Below are 17,799 nucleotides of genomic sequence, written 5' to 3'. Positions count from 1 at the left end.
TGGTCTACATAGTGAGTTCCAGGCCAGCAGAGGCTACAGGGAGACCCTGTCTCAAAAAGACCGAAAAAAAAAAAAGAGGAGGAGGAAGAGGAGAAGAGCAATCCCACAGAGAGATGGGAGGCAGAAACAGGAGAGTCCCCCAGAGCTTACAGGCTAGCCAGCCTGGCACATAGTGGGAAACAAAGTGCTCTTGTTTCAAATAAGGTGGAAAGCAAGGACCAAGGTTGGAAGCCAAGGTTGTCCTCTGACCACCACACCTGTGCGGTGGCATGCATGGGCCTACTTACAACATGCACATACACACATGCACGCATGCACGCACACACACATGAAACATAAAGTAAGTATGAAAATTACTTAAGAGAGATTTACAGTGAACAAACACTAAACAGAAGTTACGATGTCATGAAGTTATAGCAATTGAGTCTACCCAGTAACATCTATTCCAAGACCCTGGAAGCCAATAAGATTAGTCCTTTGGCGGGCCCTGGTGTCTCACCCCAGGATGCTCCTTGAGCCTTTAACACCAATAAGCATGTGCACTGCCCACCCTGGTTTATTCTACCATCAAGTTTGCCAACAGCCCCCTGGCTAGCCTTCCTGTCTTCCCCAGGCCCCTTAGTCCACACTGCTCACAACAGCTCAGAGTTGCTCCTTAGCATCACACATCTGGTGCATGCATGTGGAGGACAGAGGTCACCTTGAATGTGGTTTCTCAAGAGCCACCCACCTTACTTTCTGAGGCTGGGTCTCTCACTGGGACCTGGGGCTCACTGATTTGGCGAGGCTGGCTGCAACAGTGAGGTTCAGGGATCTACCTATCTCTACCTCCCTAGTGCTACCCCACCCCTAGACAGGGATACTGAGGCATGGAAAGGTGACATAAATTGCCCAGGATGAAGACTGAGCTGCCCCAGATAAGGGCTCCACAGGAAGGAGGTCCTGGGCTCCCGCCAGCCCCGTGCTCTTGGTGTTCTAGTTCAAGCTCTGTCACTTCTTCTTCAGCAGCCTGGAAATAACATGAAGGTTTCTCTAGTCCCTCATGTTGGCCCTCAGAGGTGAGTTAGCTAGAGGCTGGTGCCAATGGCCACAGGCTTTTCCTATAGTGGCCTCCTGTGGCTAGGCTGGAGCTGTCTTGAGGGGTGTGCCAAGTTTGACTGGGGAGGTCTAGGGGCTCTCCTCTAGGAAACTGTCCTAGGGACCCACTCCTAAGGGTCCTGAAACCCCCAGAGCGTCACTGCCTCTCATCGTCTCCAACCTCTGCTCACAATGGCTCTCAAGTGAGACATGGAAAATCACTAAGTGGCATGCAAAGCTGCCTCCCTGGCAAATTCCCAGCTGAACTCCTATTTTTCTCCCCCAAGAGATCAAAGCTATTATGTCAACACTGGGCCCCAAGCCGAGTGACCTTCAGTAAATTGCTTATAGAACCTGAGGACAGTGATGGGGACAAGAAGGGATCCAGATATCTGAGAAGGGGTTTCTTGAAAGCACAGATTACCCCCACCCCCGGTTCTACGGTACCTCAGGCACAGCTGTCACTGTGAGAAAAGGAAGGCCAGGGACCAACTGTCCCAATCCCAGGCTGGTCTGCAGCTGGCAGGACCCTGGCCCACCAAGAGCATAAGCCCATCATCAGGCTGACCACAGTGACCATGCCAGGAAAGCTGGCTCACAAGCACAGGCTGCAGGCTTTAGCTTCCTTTAAATGTTTTTAATTTTGCGCATGTGTGCCTCTGTGTGTAAGGTACACGTGCATATGTGTGTGAAGGTGAACGTGTCTGTGTGACCATGTGGAGGCAGAGGAAGGCACTGGCTGTCCCTTCTAGCGTTCTCCACCTTGCATTCTTCAGCTAGCCTGGCTGCCAGCACACCGCAGCAATCCTCCAGTTCCTATGCCCGCCCAACTCCTCTGCCCAATTGGAGTTAAGGGTACACACAGGACTATACCCAGTTTTTCACTTGGGTGCTAGGATCTGAACTCTGGTACTCAAGCCTCAAGCTTGCTGTGGACTAAACCCTCCCTCCAGCCCCCCAGCCAGCTAGCTTTCTCTCTCTCCCTCCCTCCCTCCCTCCTTCCCTCCCTCCTTTTCTCTCAAATCAAAGCTGTGCTCTTCAAGTGCCAACCAGGTGCCAGATTCATACTACATGACTTCTCCCTATAACTCCTGAGAAAAGCAAAGGTAATTCCCTTTCACAGACATGGAGGCTTAAAGGTCAAGTAACTGCCCAGGGGTAACAGCACCACTGAGAAGTGGCAGGATAGGCCAGAGCCCTGACCTGTCTAACTCTAAAGCTCTACTTTACATGATCAAACTGCATCACACAAGGATCAGTCACCTGGAAAAGCCAAGGGGAGCCAGAGAGACTCACTGGAGCCCACACAAGACAGCAGGAGAAGGGAAGCTAGGGTCAGGAAGCCCAGGTTCATGCCTTCTGGGCTCTTGACTCACCATATGGCTTTGAGGAAGTCACTGATACCCCCTACACACTCAAGGTCTTATTCACCAGTTTAGGAATAAACCGGAGCAGGGAAAGCAGATGGTACTCAACCACTGATCAGGGGCCTTGGCTGCCAAGATGGCCTCCTCTGAGTTCACCTCAACAGACTGCCATGATTGATTAGCAATGGCTGTCAAGAGCAGGGAAGGAGGCATGCTAGGTCACTGTGCCCAAAGCTGCCTTTGCTCAGCATCCATGAACCCCCAAGGACCCAGGTTCTCGTTCTGGTCAAGCTTTCCACCTGAAGCTCCTCATTCCCACGTGCCTCTGCTTTCGTTCAGCATTTCTTTTTTCCAAGTGGAAGTCCAGTTTTGTCTTGCAGCAGAACTTCACTCCTGCCTGCACTGCATCTTGTAAAGGGTGTTCCATCTCTAAGTCTTCTCCTTGCCATCAGTACAGCTTCCCATCCCAACAGGAAGGCAATCTAACAGATGAACTGTTGGCCACTGGCAGGGAAGACAGAGAGGCCACAAAGGCTCAAGCCAGACAGGCTTACAGCCAGGGATTTGGTCAAGAAAAAGGAGGGCTGGCCTGAGCATGAAGCCACGCAGCCAGCTGCATGAAGAGCCACTCCACATGCCGACTAAGAAGGGCCTCTGTTCCTTGTTAAGGACGCCCACTGGTACACATGCAGAGGAAGTTTCATCCAGGGGTGACTGCCGAGCCAGGACCCAGGAATTATCGCTAAGCATTTGTTACGACCCCTGCTGACTGCAACAGTGCAGCCCTGAAGTCAGGTCCCACCAGGCTCCCTGCAATCACCCGCAGCACCCAGCCCTCAGTGGCTCCCTAACATACATCACACGCTCGTTTCTAGCTCATTCTCTTTCCTGCCCCACACCAGCCCAGCCAGCTTTCATGGGTTTCTCAAACATCTGCTAACACAATAGTTGTTGCCTGTTCTGGGACCTCCTCCAGGAGTTTGAGGATGCACTGTATGGGCAGCTGCAATCAATCAAACCTCTGTCTCGGCATTCTGACCCTTCCCTATGAATATCTAGCTTCTGTTTGAAGCTCTGTTGAAAAATAACAATTTTTTTTCCTCTTTCAAGCTGACCAGCTTGGAGTTAAAAATACAGCATCCAGGGACATGGCGTTAATGAGTAATCTTATTAATTGTTGCTTTTCTAAAGTCTTTGCTTACACACATGATCCATGTCTAAATGGCCAGGCACAGCTCAAGACTTGCTGGAAGACAAGAATGCCTGGTGGTCAAGCTAGGTCTCAAATAAAGCAATAACTGACAACTTGGGGAAATGCCCTGCTGATAAGCAGCTCCCATGCTCAGACCAGCCCTGTCCTCAGTGGTACACACTGTCATCATGCAAAGGGGAGGCCTTGGCTTCACAGAACACGGCAGGTAGAGGGGCCTCAGGGGACAAATTGAGGAAAAAGGCATAGGGGGAGGGCTGTGATCAGACTGGGCAGGACTGGATCACATGGGCCCCTGTGCTGCCTTTGAACAGCTCACCACAGAGGAGAGTGATCATAACAATAAATACAGAGAGGGCGGGCATTTCTGGACCAGGTCCTTCTGGACCTCTCCTTGCTAGACAGCCAGTCCCTTTCCTAACATCCAGACGGCCCTATCACCTGCAGCCTCATCTGGCATCCCTGCCCTAAACCTGACATTGAGATCTGAAGAAGACATAAGCAAAGACAATCAGAAAGCAGTTTGTACACCCCACCCACAGCAGTTCATCCTCGCTGCTGAGAGGGAAAAGGGCCACTGCTGCCAGCTAAGACAGCTGCACCCAGGGATATAGCAGGGGAGGGCGTGGCTGTGGGACAGTTTCACCCTGGTTTCAAGAGTTAGGGGCAAGAGGTAAGATAAACTCACAGATGGCCAGCTTCCTATGGCAGGAGGTGAGTCTGATTCTGTCACCATGTCATCACCCTTGGCTCTGGACCTGGATTTCAAGGCAGGCTGGGCTATGGCCAGCAGGCCGGGCTATGGCTGGCAGGCCTCCTTCCCATTTACAAAAGAAAAGGATGAGGCAAAAGGAAGAACAAATAAGTAGTGAATGGCAAGGACAGAAAGGGTCACTAGGATGAAGTAAAGGAACCAATAAAAAAGAAGTGTCTATAAGTGAAGACTGAAGGCATCTCAAGCAACGCCCCCCAACCCCATGTCTCACCCCTGCCTCTGGAGTCACCCACACGACCTCTCTAGTCCCAGCAAGTGTGATGATGATTGTCAGCACTCATCATGTGTGAACCACTGCACTGGGTGACGTGGGTGCTGTGTGCAGGCACGTACAGACCGATACACAAGCACATGTCAATACAGATACACAGAAACATACAAAGACATATACAGACATGCATGTATGATACTGTAATGTACATTATATTGGCAAATTGTCATGTGCTGTGTGAGCTCACTGAGAAGCTGGCTTTGGAAGGAGGATTAACCCTCTCATTTCAGACCCTGTCTCAAAGTATCCTCCAAGGCCCCTCCGTGGATGGTTTGGCCCAACTCAGTGACAAAGAAGAGAACAGCAAAACAGCCCCAAAGTATAAACTAGGTGGTGAACCACTTCCAACAGAGGTTAGTATTGCTTATCCCATGACATAAAAGTGCCTGCAGAAGGAGTGGGAACTTGGAGGTTCATCTGGGGAGAGAACGCTCTACTCTGCCCAGAACTCTTGGCTGGGCACACCACTATCTGCTCAACACAGCTTCCCCAGCCAGGTTCTGCTGCCTGGTTCAGCTTAAATTTGATGTTGCTGCTTCTCTGTCTGCTCCTGGCTATTTGTTCTTTTGCTTTTGTTTGCTATATACTTAGTAAACTCACTCATTCAAAAACTCAAAACACAGCTATCATAGATCGTTCTCCAGACCGTACAGAACCCACGCACACAGATACGTAAACACGCTATACACGCGCTGGTTATTTTCCTTACTCCTCTCACAGTCCTATGCTGGTTGTTGATATTTGCTAAACAGAAATGTTAAGCAATCTGCCCAAGGCTCCAGCATCCGCCCTTTCTCTGGAGGCGCTCTGATTTGTCAATGTCCCTCTTAAATGTGGAAACAAAGGTGACTACTCTGTTCAGAGGGCTCTGGCAGGCCTCATTACCAGCAGATCCTCTGTATTCTTATGGGGGATTGCAGTGGATAAACCCTGATGTAACACCTACTTCTACACCCAGGGCACCTGCTCCTGCTAAGCTGCGGAGATGCAGACAAGGACATGGCCCAGACCTCAGAACTCTTTACCCTCTCTTGCAGACTCTCAGACCTCACCCTGGCTCGGCCCCTCATTTGCTGGCAGGTTAGAGGTGCTCTGGCTCCCACCACCTGTCTAAAGGCCAGAGGGAGGTCCCCCACACAGGCTCACACACCCTCAGGGCCCCAGTTGGCCCCTCAAGGGAGTTGAGTTTATTAGAACACCCAGCTGCTCCAAAGGTCTAACTAAAAAAGCACTTTGTACATTTAATCTGAAGTGTTCACACACCTGGTCCCAGAAGCCACATGCTAAGGGGCTCCTTCACAAGAATGCACAGTGGAGCAAATGTATGAACCAAGACCAAAGGCCCAGGAAATAGAGTCCATGAGCCAGCCCAAGGAAGCATGCCATACCAACCTCAGGACAAGCCTCTTTCTATAGATATGGAAGGTCACCTACAGGTCTTTAGCCCATAGACCCACAGACCTTGTACTCTTCCTACTAGTTATAAATGCTACAATGCTACCCCAGCCACCCTACACCAATGACACGCCTGCTTGGTGGGAACCCAGGCCCAGGGAACTAAAGTGTCCTCGTTGAGTCTAGGACTCTTTACAAGCACATAAGGGCTGCCTCAGGCCTGGTTTCCAGGTCCCTTGCAAAAGCAAAGCAGGCAGCAGCTACAGAGGCTTATGCAGAGAAGGCTGGCGGAGGATAAATGTTTGGAGGTATCCACAAGCTTGATCCCCAAAGCTCTGGCCCCTGGACATAAAGCACAGGCTCTTCCTTGCGCCCTGTTCCACCTACTACTCATGGCCACACAGCCAGCCAAGGGCAAACACACTGAACCAGGGCAGCCTCCTCAGGCTCCAGCGCAGATCCTGGGGGCCTGCCTGGAGCCCATGACACAATCTATACACTTAGGCACAACCCCACTGAGCAATATAGTCTTGTTTTTTTGTTTGTTTGTTTTGTTTTTTATTCTTAACAATTTCTACTCAAGTGAGGCCAGAAAATGCCAGTGGTGTCATTCAGTGTCATTCAGTGTGGCTAGCAAAATCTAATAATGTGTTTTTATTATCTCGCTAGCTTATTAGTTAATGAAATAGATTTAGCATTAAAAAGTTAACTGAAGTCGGACATGGTGGCTCATGCCTTTAATCCCAGCACTTGGGAGGCAGAGGCAGGTGGATCTCTGAGTTCAAGGCCAGCCTGGTCTACATAGTGAGTTCCAGGACAGCTGGGGCTACAGGGAGACCCTGTCTCAAAAAGACCAAAAAAAAGAAAGTTAACTGAGGGGCCTGGAAAGATGGCTAGCTCAGCAGTTAAGAACTCTGGCTGTTCTCGCAGAAGACCCAGGTTCGAATCCCAGCACCCACATGGCAGCTAACTGTTCATAACTCCAGTTCCAGGGGATCCGGCAGCCTCTTCTGTCCTCTGCGGGCATTGCACGACATGGGTGCACTTACCTACATGTAGGCAATACACACATACACATGAAATAAAAATAATAAATAATATTATTAGGACCTACCTAGCAAGACCCAAATGCAGCCAGTCCTCAGTCTCTGAAACTGTCCCTCATGATGGTGTCTCACTCTACACCGTGTCACTCACATCAGCGACAAAGAAGCTGCGGGTACGGCACAGAGGGCTGCTCACAATTTCTTGGTGGTCTAATATTTTTGACAGTTTTATCAAAGGAATCATTTTCACTTCCCACCCTCTCTAAAACCATTACCCCATGGCCCCGATCTAAGGATCAGCATAATCCGGCTGACATGGAAGGCCCATGTGTGGGCTCCAGGAGAGGGTCGGCAGCAAAGGGCTGGAAGGAGATCAGTGTTTGGTCACATTGAACTGCTCACCAATGTCTGCCTCTCACCATCTGTCTGCTCTTGTACCCCTAGCACTGAGCTCAACAGGGAAAGAATGTGCCTCATTTTAAACAGAGAGAAATAGATACTTTACAAAAAAGCAACTTGAAATCATCTTTCTTTGCAAAGGACTTTCTAAACAAGGGAATGAACTCACTCCTGGGCATTCTGAAAATGGTTCTGTGCACTTGGCTGGAGGGATCAGGGCCAGCTGAGGCCTGGAAGAACACCGAGATGCCTCTGCAGCCCCTTCTCGACCACCGGGGCACTCACCTGTGCCATCTTGGCAAGGTCTAGAGAAGGCCTTTGCTCCTGCACCTCGACGGGACGGCGTCGCTTCACGCCAACCTTCTTGTCATTAAGGACACACGGCTGGGAGCGGCTGCGGGCAAGCCCACTGGAGCGTCTGGCCAGCTCTGGCGTTGAGGCAGGTGTGCTGTTGGCTGAGGGGGGGCAGTATTCCAGGAAGGAAAACTGCTCGTGTGAACAGGAGAGGGACCTCTGCAGGTCCAGCCGAGCCCCCCCGACAGGGTATGGGTCAGGACTCCAGGTGTCGCCCACCTGTCCACAGGGGGCCGAGCCTGGTGCTCCTTGGCAGGGCTGTCCCCCAAAGCGGTGGTGCAGGCCCGACTGGTGACAAGGTGAGGAGAGCCCATTGGCTCGGGCAGGGAGGCTGAAGCTGGAGCTCCTCTGCATGGGGCTGACGCCATTGGAGTAGCGCTGGACGCTGCCCCCACTGTAGCACCTTCTCTTCTCCACAGGAGTCCAGACTTTGGACCCCAAGGGCCGCCATGACGTCCGGCAGCTGGACATCTCATCAGAGAAGGACAGTGACCGGCACTGGCGCTTGCTGGGGGGAGCTGAGGGATTCCCATTATGGTCACTGATGCTGAGGTCTTTGATCAGGCTGGTCACTGCACAGGCAGTCACTGCCTCCTGGTGCCACAGGGAGCCATCCTGACACTTGTCAGGCAGACATTCCCAGATGCTGGTGCTCGGCTGCTCGATCTGAAGAGGGCATTTTCTGTCCAGGTCTCGCCATCTGTCATTTTCTGATGCATAAATACAAAGAGAAAATAGGATTTGAGAGGTCATCTCAACAACCCTCTATTTCTAGACCAGTGGCCAGTTTGCTTCATAGTACTTTGAAGCCAGAAAGGCCCCTATAAACCAGCCAGTTCAACCTTATTTTATAAATAAAAAACTGAGGCCCACAGGGCAGAAGTGAGGCCCAACATGTTGACATGGAAGCAAACGAAGCCGGCATTCAGACACTTCTCTGAGATTCCTGATCTGGCTTTCTTCCCAACATCTCATGTTGCCTTCCCAGGAAAATGTAGAACAATTATTTTTCCCCCCAAATTCTTTTTCACTGTGCAGATAGGAGGGGTACTGAGCCCTCCATGGACAGTGGCAGAGTCAGAGAGAATAGTCTAAGCATCTCTGTCAAGACCCTACTCACTTCTCTGCTGCTCTCGGGACAGGACTCTATGCTCTGGCAGAAAACCAGATCAAAACTGAGTCTTGGACACTTCAGATGGTCCAGGTCAAAATGGAGCTGCGGTACTGCTAATCAGTTAATCTGAATTCTATTATTAAAATATTCATTGATAAAAGACACCGAATCTTTATTGACTTCCCTTCCAACAAAATGTCCAACGATATCAGCATCAATAGCAGCTGCCAACCGTTGCATGTTCTCCATATTCATTTGATTTCTTGCTGAAACTGACGATACTTAAAGCAATTAAAACTGGTAGGAGCTCTAGTACTGCTCCTTGAGCTCTACAGACTTTAGGGTACGATTTAAACTCACATACGCAGTTCTGTTTGAATGCTTGAATAAATAAGCTAGGTCAGCTATGAAAGGCAGACAGCACACTTGAACTTCTATTTTAGAAAAAAATTTCAAGAATAATTTGTTGTTTTTCTACTATAGACTCAGTCACCATACTGGGAATTTTAGAAGATTCACGGATAAATGTGACAAGTTCTTATTTTCAAAGTTTACTACAAAAGTAAAGATAAGAAACAGGCCGCACTGCCAGAAGCCAGCCCCGTCTGTCTGTTCCAACCTGTATGTATTTACTAGATATGCAAATGGGCTTGAACCAGGCAGTCCTTAGAGCAGAAGTGAAACCAGAAATGACACTTATAGGTATTTAAATGTCCTCTAATTCCCATAGCAATTCAGTTCACTCGCTGAGCACCCACCAAGGACCATGACATCCACATAGCACCCTGCATGCAGGACCATCCTAGCCTAGGGAAGGAGAACAAGGCTATCAGGAGGATGAGTATCTGAGCCAAGGCCACACAGCTATGCGACACAGTGCAAACCTGAGCTAGTCTGACCCCCGAGATCGTCACTACACTACAGTGCTCAAGGGAACCACCAGGAAGACAGATACCAGCCCCGCCTCATGGAACTTATTGTGCAGACAAGATGTGCTGTAGTTCAGAAAACTCTTACCTCACAGGTGATGCATATTACAAGCAGCAAAGCTACAAACCTAGATCTACGGCTACTTTATTGTTTCATTTCTTTGAGACAGGATGTTACTTTGTTGCTGGCCTTGAACTTGAGGCAATCCTCCTGCCTCAGCTTCCAAAGTGCTGGAATTACAGGCATGAGCCACCAAGACCACACCTGACTTACAATGGCCACTTCTCAAAGGCCACTGTGATCCACCTGGGCTGAATGTCACAAACAGCACCTATGCCACTGTGACAAGGAGGCAAGCAATGTAGCACAAAGGGCAGGAGGTAAACTGAGGCTGAATGCAATGCTCCTTCCTCTTCCTAGACACTTTGCCAAGGACCTGAGACAGGTAACCTAAGGAGTTGCAACCCTGGGCAAAAGACAGGAAGAAACTGCCCAGGGTTGTAATAAGCTGGAAGCCCGGGGAGGAAGGTTCCAGAAAAAAAAAAAAAAATTCTGTAAGTCTAGCAGGGTATCTGAGAACAAAGCAGGGCTGTGGCTAAACACCTAATAGATCTCATCCCAGAATCTTCCAGACTTTGACCCAGCAGTTTTTGATACCTATTCTCCCAGCAGAATTAGAGAAATTATGCTCAAATATAAACTTTACCAAAAAATGGCTCTTTACAAGCTGCTTATGTTATTCAAATATGTCTTGAGTGTCCATGGAAATCATTTCCTTCCAGCATTCCTTTTTTCCGAGAGAGAGAGATAGAGATAGAGAGAGAGAGAAGACAAACCTAAATGCTGGTCTTCCACCCTATTTGAGAAAGGGCCTCTCTTGTTCATAATTCATATGCCAGGGTAGCTGGCCAGTGATCTCCCAGAGACTGTCCAGTCTCTGCCTCCTAGTAGGGGTCATTCAGGGTACAGATGAGCCCTACTGTGCAGCTTTTACATGGGTTCTAGTGATCCAAATTCAGGTGGTTGGGTTTGTGCCTCAAGGACTTTACCCACAGAGCCACCTCCCCAGCCAAATGTTCACCATTCTTTTAAAAATAATTTCAATTTGACATTAGTCATCAGATGAAAGTTCAGTGAACCAAAATAATAAATTCAAATGAGGGGAAATATAAACTGAACTGGGCACAGTAGCTTAATCACAGCTATAATCCAAGCATTCAGGAGTCTGAGACAGGAGGATCGGTTCTAGATGGAGGCCAGCCTGGGCTATAAAATGAGAAGAAATGACTGTTATGGAAGGAAGAGAGTTGTTCTAAAAAAAAAAAGTGGACATTTGTACATGATGACTTTCATCAAAATGGTAACCAATGACAGCAAACTGGTAAATATAAGTAAAGTATCCTACAACAGGTGGCAGATTATAAAGGGTACCATTCCCCCTTACTAACGTGTACTTTTCTGTACATGAAATGAAAAAGAAATAGATGAAAAATGTTAATATTGGACTAAGGATTGCTGGTCAATTTATGCTTTCTTAATTTTGTTTTTCTAGTCTGGATATGTCTGATGAGGAAACTGAGAGCTGTGGCCATTCAGCCCACAGTGCTGTGCTCTGCCTTAGCTCAGGCAGTGAGCTATGTCAGGACCAGGACCAAATCTTGTTCTCCTCTGGGTTCTCTACTTTGGATTTTCAGGAAGTTGTGGACACCAACTTCCCTTTGAAGCCAAGACGCTAAAACACGGCATGGCTCAGGAATATGGTGGACTGAGGAAGAAACCAGTGGGCATACCCCCAGAGCAGTGAGAGACCAAGAAAATGACTGAAGCTGGTGCTTAGCAGCCTGTGACAGGACAGAATGTGTTTGGGCCAAAACGTGAAAAAAGCCATGAAATTAGAAGAAGTTGAGCCCATCTTTCAAGGATGGTACCTGCTGTTCCATTTTTGTTTCAATGACCAGGAATTTCCCCGTCTCTGGGAAAATCATAAGAATGGGGAATCGGGAGTCAAACATGAACAGGCTCTCTCTCTCACCTGGCAGTGCCATCTCTTTTCTATGACTATCTGAGACCTTGTTACTTGTTGACTGGACCCCTTAGGGGCCTCTCTATTGCAGTCCTACCTCCTTACTACCTCTATACAACCTTCTGCCAACCCCCGGGCAGTCCTCTGGCCCTTTGGCAATTGCTCATCATGGAAAGGATGCAAATATTTTAGCCAAGCCTATCCACTGCTATCCTAGTGAATCCCACACTCCAGGTACCAAACTTCCTATGACCTCAGGGGTCTAACAACACATGGGGCTGGAGAGGTGGCTCAGCAGTTAAGAGCACTGGTTGCTCTTACCCAGTTTTGGTTTCCAGCACCTACATGGAGGCTAACAACCATCTATAACTCCAGTTCTAAGGGGATCCAGTGCCCTCTTCTGACATCTGCAGGCATTGCATGACATGGGTACACTTACACACATACAAGCAATACACTCATACACTTAAAATAAAAATAATAAATAATTTTTTTGGTCTTTTTGAGATAGGCTCTCCATGTCTCAAAAAAACAAAAAAGTTTTTAAAAGTCTGATAACAGGCACAGGGATGTGCACCTGTAATCCCAGCACAAGGGAAGCTGAGGTGGGAGGATCACAAATTCACAAGTTCTGGCTATCTAGAGACCCTGCCTCAGAAAAAGACTCAAAGAAATAAACCCAGAAGTTACACCCCTTCCTGGTGTTGTGCAGATAACGCTCAAGGGTAATTCTTAGACACCAGCAATTCTTTTATTTTATTTTTTATGTGTATGAGTGTTTTACCTGCATGTATGTAGTACACCTCTGTGTGCAATGCCCTAGGAGGCCAGAAGAGGGCATGAGATCCCCTGAAACTGGAGTTACAGATGGCTGCTAGCCACCATGTGGGTGCTGGGAACCAAAACCAGGTCCTCTGCGAGAACAGCCAGTGCTCTTACCCACTGAGCCATCTCTCCAGCCCCATAACTTTTTTAAAAATATTTTATTATTTATGTATGTGTATGTCTCTGTATGAGTATGTGCACATACATGCAAGTGTCCCAGGAGACCAAAAAGGAGCATTAGATCTCTTGGAACTGGAATTACAGGTGGTTGTAAGCCACCAGATGTGGAACCAAACTCTGGTCCTCTGCAAGACTAGCAGGCACTCTTACCCACTGAGCCACTTCTCCAGCCCCACCAGCAATTCTTTATGAAACTGAAGTTTAATCATAAGGCGGCAAAAATGCAAACTGGTCAAATCTAAGTGCAGAGAACTGGGGATCCTATTAGATTTGCCTTGAGGCTAATTGTCAAATTCCCAGTTACAGGGGACAGGGTTGAATGAGTCCTAATGTACCCTGTTTACCACAGCACCTACTTCATCTGCTTAAAGAGTGGGCCCACCTGGCCTTGCTGACAATACACAAGATTTCTGTGTTTAGGGAGGATGCAGAGTCAGTGCTCTACTCCTTCCATTCAACAGGGGCATAATGTTAGTACAGCTACAGTCTGTAAAGTCAGCCCTTCCAGGCATTCACGCAGTCTCATTTTTTGCAAAGGTGTGGTGCGTTCTGCTCAATCCTCTTTCCACCAACACAGAGCCTCTTTACTCATTTAAGAGCCACACCTCTTCTGAGGATATGCCTTTTCCACATGATCCTCTGTGGGCACCTACAGCCTCCAGTTGCCTGGATTTTCAGTCCTATGACTCATGTTAATGGAGCCTTGATTATCTGCTTACACATCTGCTTTTCCTACTGGACCACCAGCTGTGCAGCAGGAGCCCAGGATGACTCACCGGGGTCTTGCACTGTGCATGGCACACAGCAGACCTTGCAGGGGTAGGGAATATGAGGAGAGAAGCGGGTGACAAAACGTAGACAAAACTACAGAGGCAGCTGTGGGTTTTCACTTGGTACTGCCTGTCACTTGTCCTTAGCACAAGCAGGTCCAGTCTGGGCTGTGTCTCAAACTCTTCACCCTTCTCTGAGCCATGGATGGCTGTGTATGAAGTAGCCAAGAGGTTGCCTGGTAAGTTAAATCTAGATACTTTGAAAATGGAAACACTGCTAGTGTGTATCAGTACCAGCCAGGTGGCCACTTGTCCTGTCTACAGCACAGATTAGAGCTGTTTCTATCTTTATCCTTTGAGAAGTACAATACAAGAAAGTAAAAACAATCAATGCTATGTTTAGCTCTTAGGTTTCCACCGTTCATGAGGGTCCAGAGAGTAATTTGTTGGGTCAGGTCACCAGACAAAAGAACAGGAGGAGAAGCTAATTTTTAATGGCAAACTGCCCCAACTTTATACCGCACAAAGGGTTCTCTCTGGTAGGGCTCTGAGAAGAGGATGGCGGGTGCCCCCGCCCTGCCATTCAATACCACTTCTGTATAAACAACTAGACCTCTTTCCAAGTGACAAGCCATGGACATGGGGAGTTCACTGAGCAATGGTTACTTGGTGTGGTGCAAAGGGCATGGCCCTGGGTTTGAACCTTGGCTCTGTGGATTCTTTAATCTCTCCCAGCTGCTGAGAAAAGAAACAGGCCCACCAAAGGGCCCAGAAAAAGCTCTCAGGAACAGCATTCACCACTGTAATTCCAGTAGGAGAAAACTGGAAAATGTGCTTGTATCTGAGACTTCTGCAGCCGGGCACTCACTTCTGTGGCCTCAGGCTGGAAAGGGAATCTAGTTTCTAAGGTGAGTTTTCTGGGTTGTCTGCTGGACCCCTGGGGGAGGGAGAATTGGGAGGCGGTAGTGGGCAAGCACAGTCCAACTCAGGAAAGAACTCTTCAAGAGGTAGGAATCTGCATTCTGTAAGCTCTTCCAGTTACTTTAATACGAACATGCTGAGAATCATTTCTCTGGACTAGAGGCTACACAGGGACCTCTGTCAGAATGGCAATCCGGTCAGACCAATCAACCACACGAGGAAGATTCTAGAGTTAATGATTTCGTGTCTACAAATTTGGTTCATAATACTGAAGTTGGTGGGCTTGTTTTGGGTGTTTTGGGGCAATTATAGGAAGGTGAGAAAAGAGCCCTTTGTCTTTCAAGTCTTTAGAGATTCCTGTTTTCACAGGCCAGGTGGGGGACCCTCAGGGCACACAGCCTGAGCTCTGTCATCCCTAATGCATCAATCTTTAGAAGCATCTCAAAGAGCTAGCGCCTCAATGTCCCCACTATACCCGCTTCTACACATGTGAAGTCTACACTGTAGTAAGTGCATGCATGAGTGCACATGTGTGGGGAATACAGTGTGTCACTTTGCATATGGACGGGGGGTGAACCATACAAACATACATACACCCTGGGCCCAGCTCTCTTACAGATGAACCAGGTGACCAGGAGCTCTTCCAAGCTGAGGCTCAAGGACTGAAGTTTCTGTCTGACTTCCCTTTGAGGACTGCAGAACTGGATGCCCTCACATGCGGAGGCCAGGACTCAGATCCCCAAATTCATACTCACTGGGTGCTCAGATCTAAAGCTCTAAGAAAGAAAAGCACTCGGGGGAGCACAAATAGCATTTGACCTCTGATGTACTTGTTTCCATTTCTGTCCTTAAACTTGAAGGGAAATTCCCAGGGGCCCAGACTCTTGCGGGACCATAAGCCTTCTTATGTTCAAAAGATAGAGCAGTGTCACAGCCCTGAGGATCTCGGAGCTGTTTTAGATACTTTCTTAAAGTGACATAACCACACACACTGTGGTTTCTAGAATAGGTCAAGAACCTACATATAGACCTGAGACCAGACTCTTGCAGCCTCCAAGGTTGGGGAGTGCACCATCAGTCAGACCAGTGGCTGACTCATTCCTGGATTTCACACCTGTCTACTTGTGCTGACAGTAAGCTTCTCCCCCTGCCCTGTGGGTTGGGTTGTGCTAACATGGCCTCAGGGTAGCAAAGACTGTGTTTTGGGTGGAAGCTCATCAATCCTTCCAATGAGAAACTCCAGAGAACTGGGGTATCTTTCTGATGGCAGTTTTGCTAAACTGATCTTACAATAGGAACACAGATGAACAAGCCAAGCAATGACCTGAGCTCCCCACCACGGTCTCATCTGGTTAGTGGGTATCATTATTGTTATTATTCTGAGGTTTTTGGAAGCAGGGTCTCCTTGTAGCCTCAGTTGGTCTGGAACTCACTATATAGACCACGCTGATTTTGATCTCAGAGATCCACTGCCTCTGCCTCCCAAGTGCTGGGATTAAAAGCACGTGCCACCATGCCTGGAACACTGGCTGGTTTTTGTTTTTTGTTTTTTGTTTTTTTAATTTTTGAATGGGAGAACGCAAACAAAGCCCCCACTACCACAAATTACACAATTGAGTTTCCCCCATTTGGGGAAACTGCAGAAGTGAGCACACCCCAAGTGCAATGGATGGTCCTTGTCCTGGGAAAAACACCTTCCTGATCATGGCATCACCCCTGCCAGGGACATGTACATTGGCTGGTTGGTTTTTTAAAGACAAGATATCACTCTGTAGCTCAGGATAGCTTGGAAATCACTATGCAGCCCAGGCTGGGTTTGAACTTGATGCAATCCTCCTGTCTTAGCCTCTCAGATGATGGGATCACAGGCATGAGCCATCATGCCTAGCTTCTCATCTGGTTTTTAATGAAGCTCAGAGCCTGTGTCAACAGAATAGAAACTCACTAGGAGCTGTGCCAGGAAGAAACACTCTTGGGCTTCCAGCCTTTGCCTCTGCTCCTGCCATGCAGCCTGCAAAGGATAGTGACACAAGACACCAAGCTACCCTCACAAGGCCCTCAAAGGGACAAGGGATTAGGGTGGCTGAAGGGACAAGGGATTAGGGTCCCATCTGGGGAAACAGGAAGGCTGATAGGGGGCTCTGAGAGAAGCCAGAAAAGCTGCTGAAAACAAAGATCTGGTTCAGAGTGGCTACCAGGGCTGTCCCCTCACCAGCACGGCTACCAGGGCTGTCCCCTCACCAGCATGGCTACCAGGGCTGTCCCCTCACCAGCACGGCTACCAGGGCTCTCCCCTCACCAGCACGGCTACCAGGGCTCTCCCCTCACCAGCACGGCTCTGACCAGCTCTGACAGGGTCTCCTGCTCTACCCCTGAGCTCCCAGGAGCACTCACAAATATGTGGGGAAAATTAGTATTTTCCATGGCAACAAAATGAAAAGGTCAGTTTGGTCCATTTTATTTATTTTAATTCCTTCCTGATGTGGAATATATAAAAGGGCATGTGAAACGGACAGTTCTCTAAACCATGCACACAGCAAGGCTAGGTGCCTTTCTACAGATGAGGGAGCTGGAAGCAAGCAGAGCTCTTTGGGAAACTGCCGATAGATAGGTGTATTACCTCCACCAACAGGATTCTAGATGAAGTTGCAAAGGACCATGAGCACGTACTCTAAGCATAGTGATTATCTCCTAGGTCATCACACGGCAAGGCCTGCCCACTGGTGAACTGAGCTTCAGAAGAGTGCCATGTGTCTCCTACAAACCCAGTGAGCAACAGCAGAACTGACTTTAGCTTGCTCTGTGGTCATATTCTTCCAACTAGGACAGGCTGTCTGTCCCCCAGCTTGCCCATTGTCCGTCCTTTACCACAGAAGGCAAAGAACCCAAAGACAGTCTGCAACAGCCAATCCCAGGCCCTGATCAACTCAACCTGCACGAGGAAGTCACCCAGGAAGCTCTCGCTCCATTTGTCTCTGTGAACAGCTGCCACGTGCCACTCCACCCCATCTATGTCCACACTATACTGTATCCCACAAATACTGTCTGGAACCAATACGAAAGTACATGGAAGATTCGTATGGATGAATCGTAAAATACTTCAGAGATTTAAAAATCATGTACATATATGACCACAATAAAG

The 17,799-nt window shown here is 48.5% G+C and overlaps 1 protein-coding gene and 1 non-coding gene across 3 annotated transcripts in view; both read right to left on the bottom strand.

Moving 5' to 3' along the window:
- Window positions 1-17,799, bottom strand: part of Fam53b (family with sequence similarity 53 member B) — a 75,924-nt gene that overhangs the window by 44,135 nt on the left and 13,990 nt on the right. For both annotated transcript variants that reach the window (XM_029569815.1, XM_008846016.2), the window contains one exon: window positions 7,826-8,604. In XM_029569815.1, the coding sequence (XP_029425675.1) occupies window positions 7,826-8,604 (779 nt within the window). The remainder of the gene's footprint in view (window positions 1-7,825; window positions 8,605-17,799) is intronic.
- LOC115072492 lies at window positions 16,226-16,388 on the bottom strand. Its single transcript, XR_003851551.1, has one exon. It is a non-coding gene; the product is annotated as a U1 spliceosomal RNA (small nuclear RNA).

The sequence above is a fragment of the Nannospalax galili genome, unplaced genomic scaffold, assembly GCF_000622305.1.
Source record: "Nannospalax galili isolate Female #2095 unplaced genomic scaffold, S.galili_v1.0 scaffold362, whole genome shotgun sequence".
Classification (NCBI taxonomy): domain Eukaryota; kingdom Metazoa; phylum Chordata; class Mammalia; order Rodentia; family Spalacidae; genus Nannospalax; species Nannospalax galili.
The sequence above is the reverse complement of the archived record's forward strand: the minus strand, read 5'-3'. Positions and strand labels throughout refer to the sequence as shown.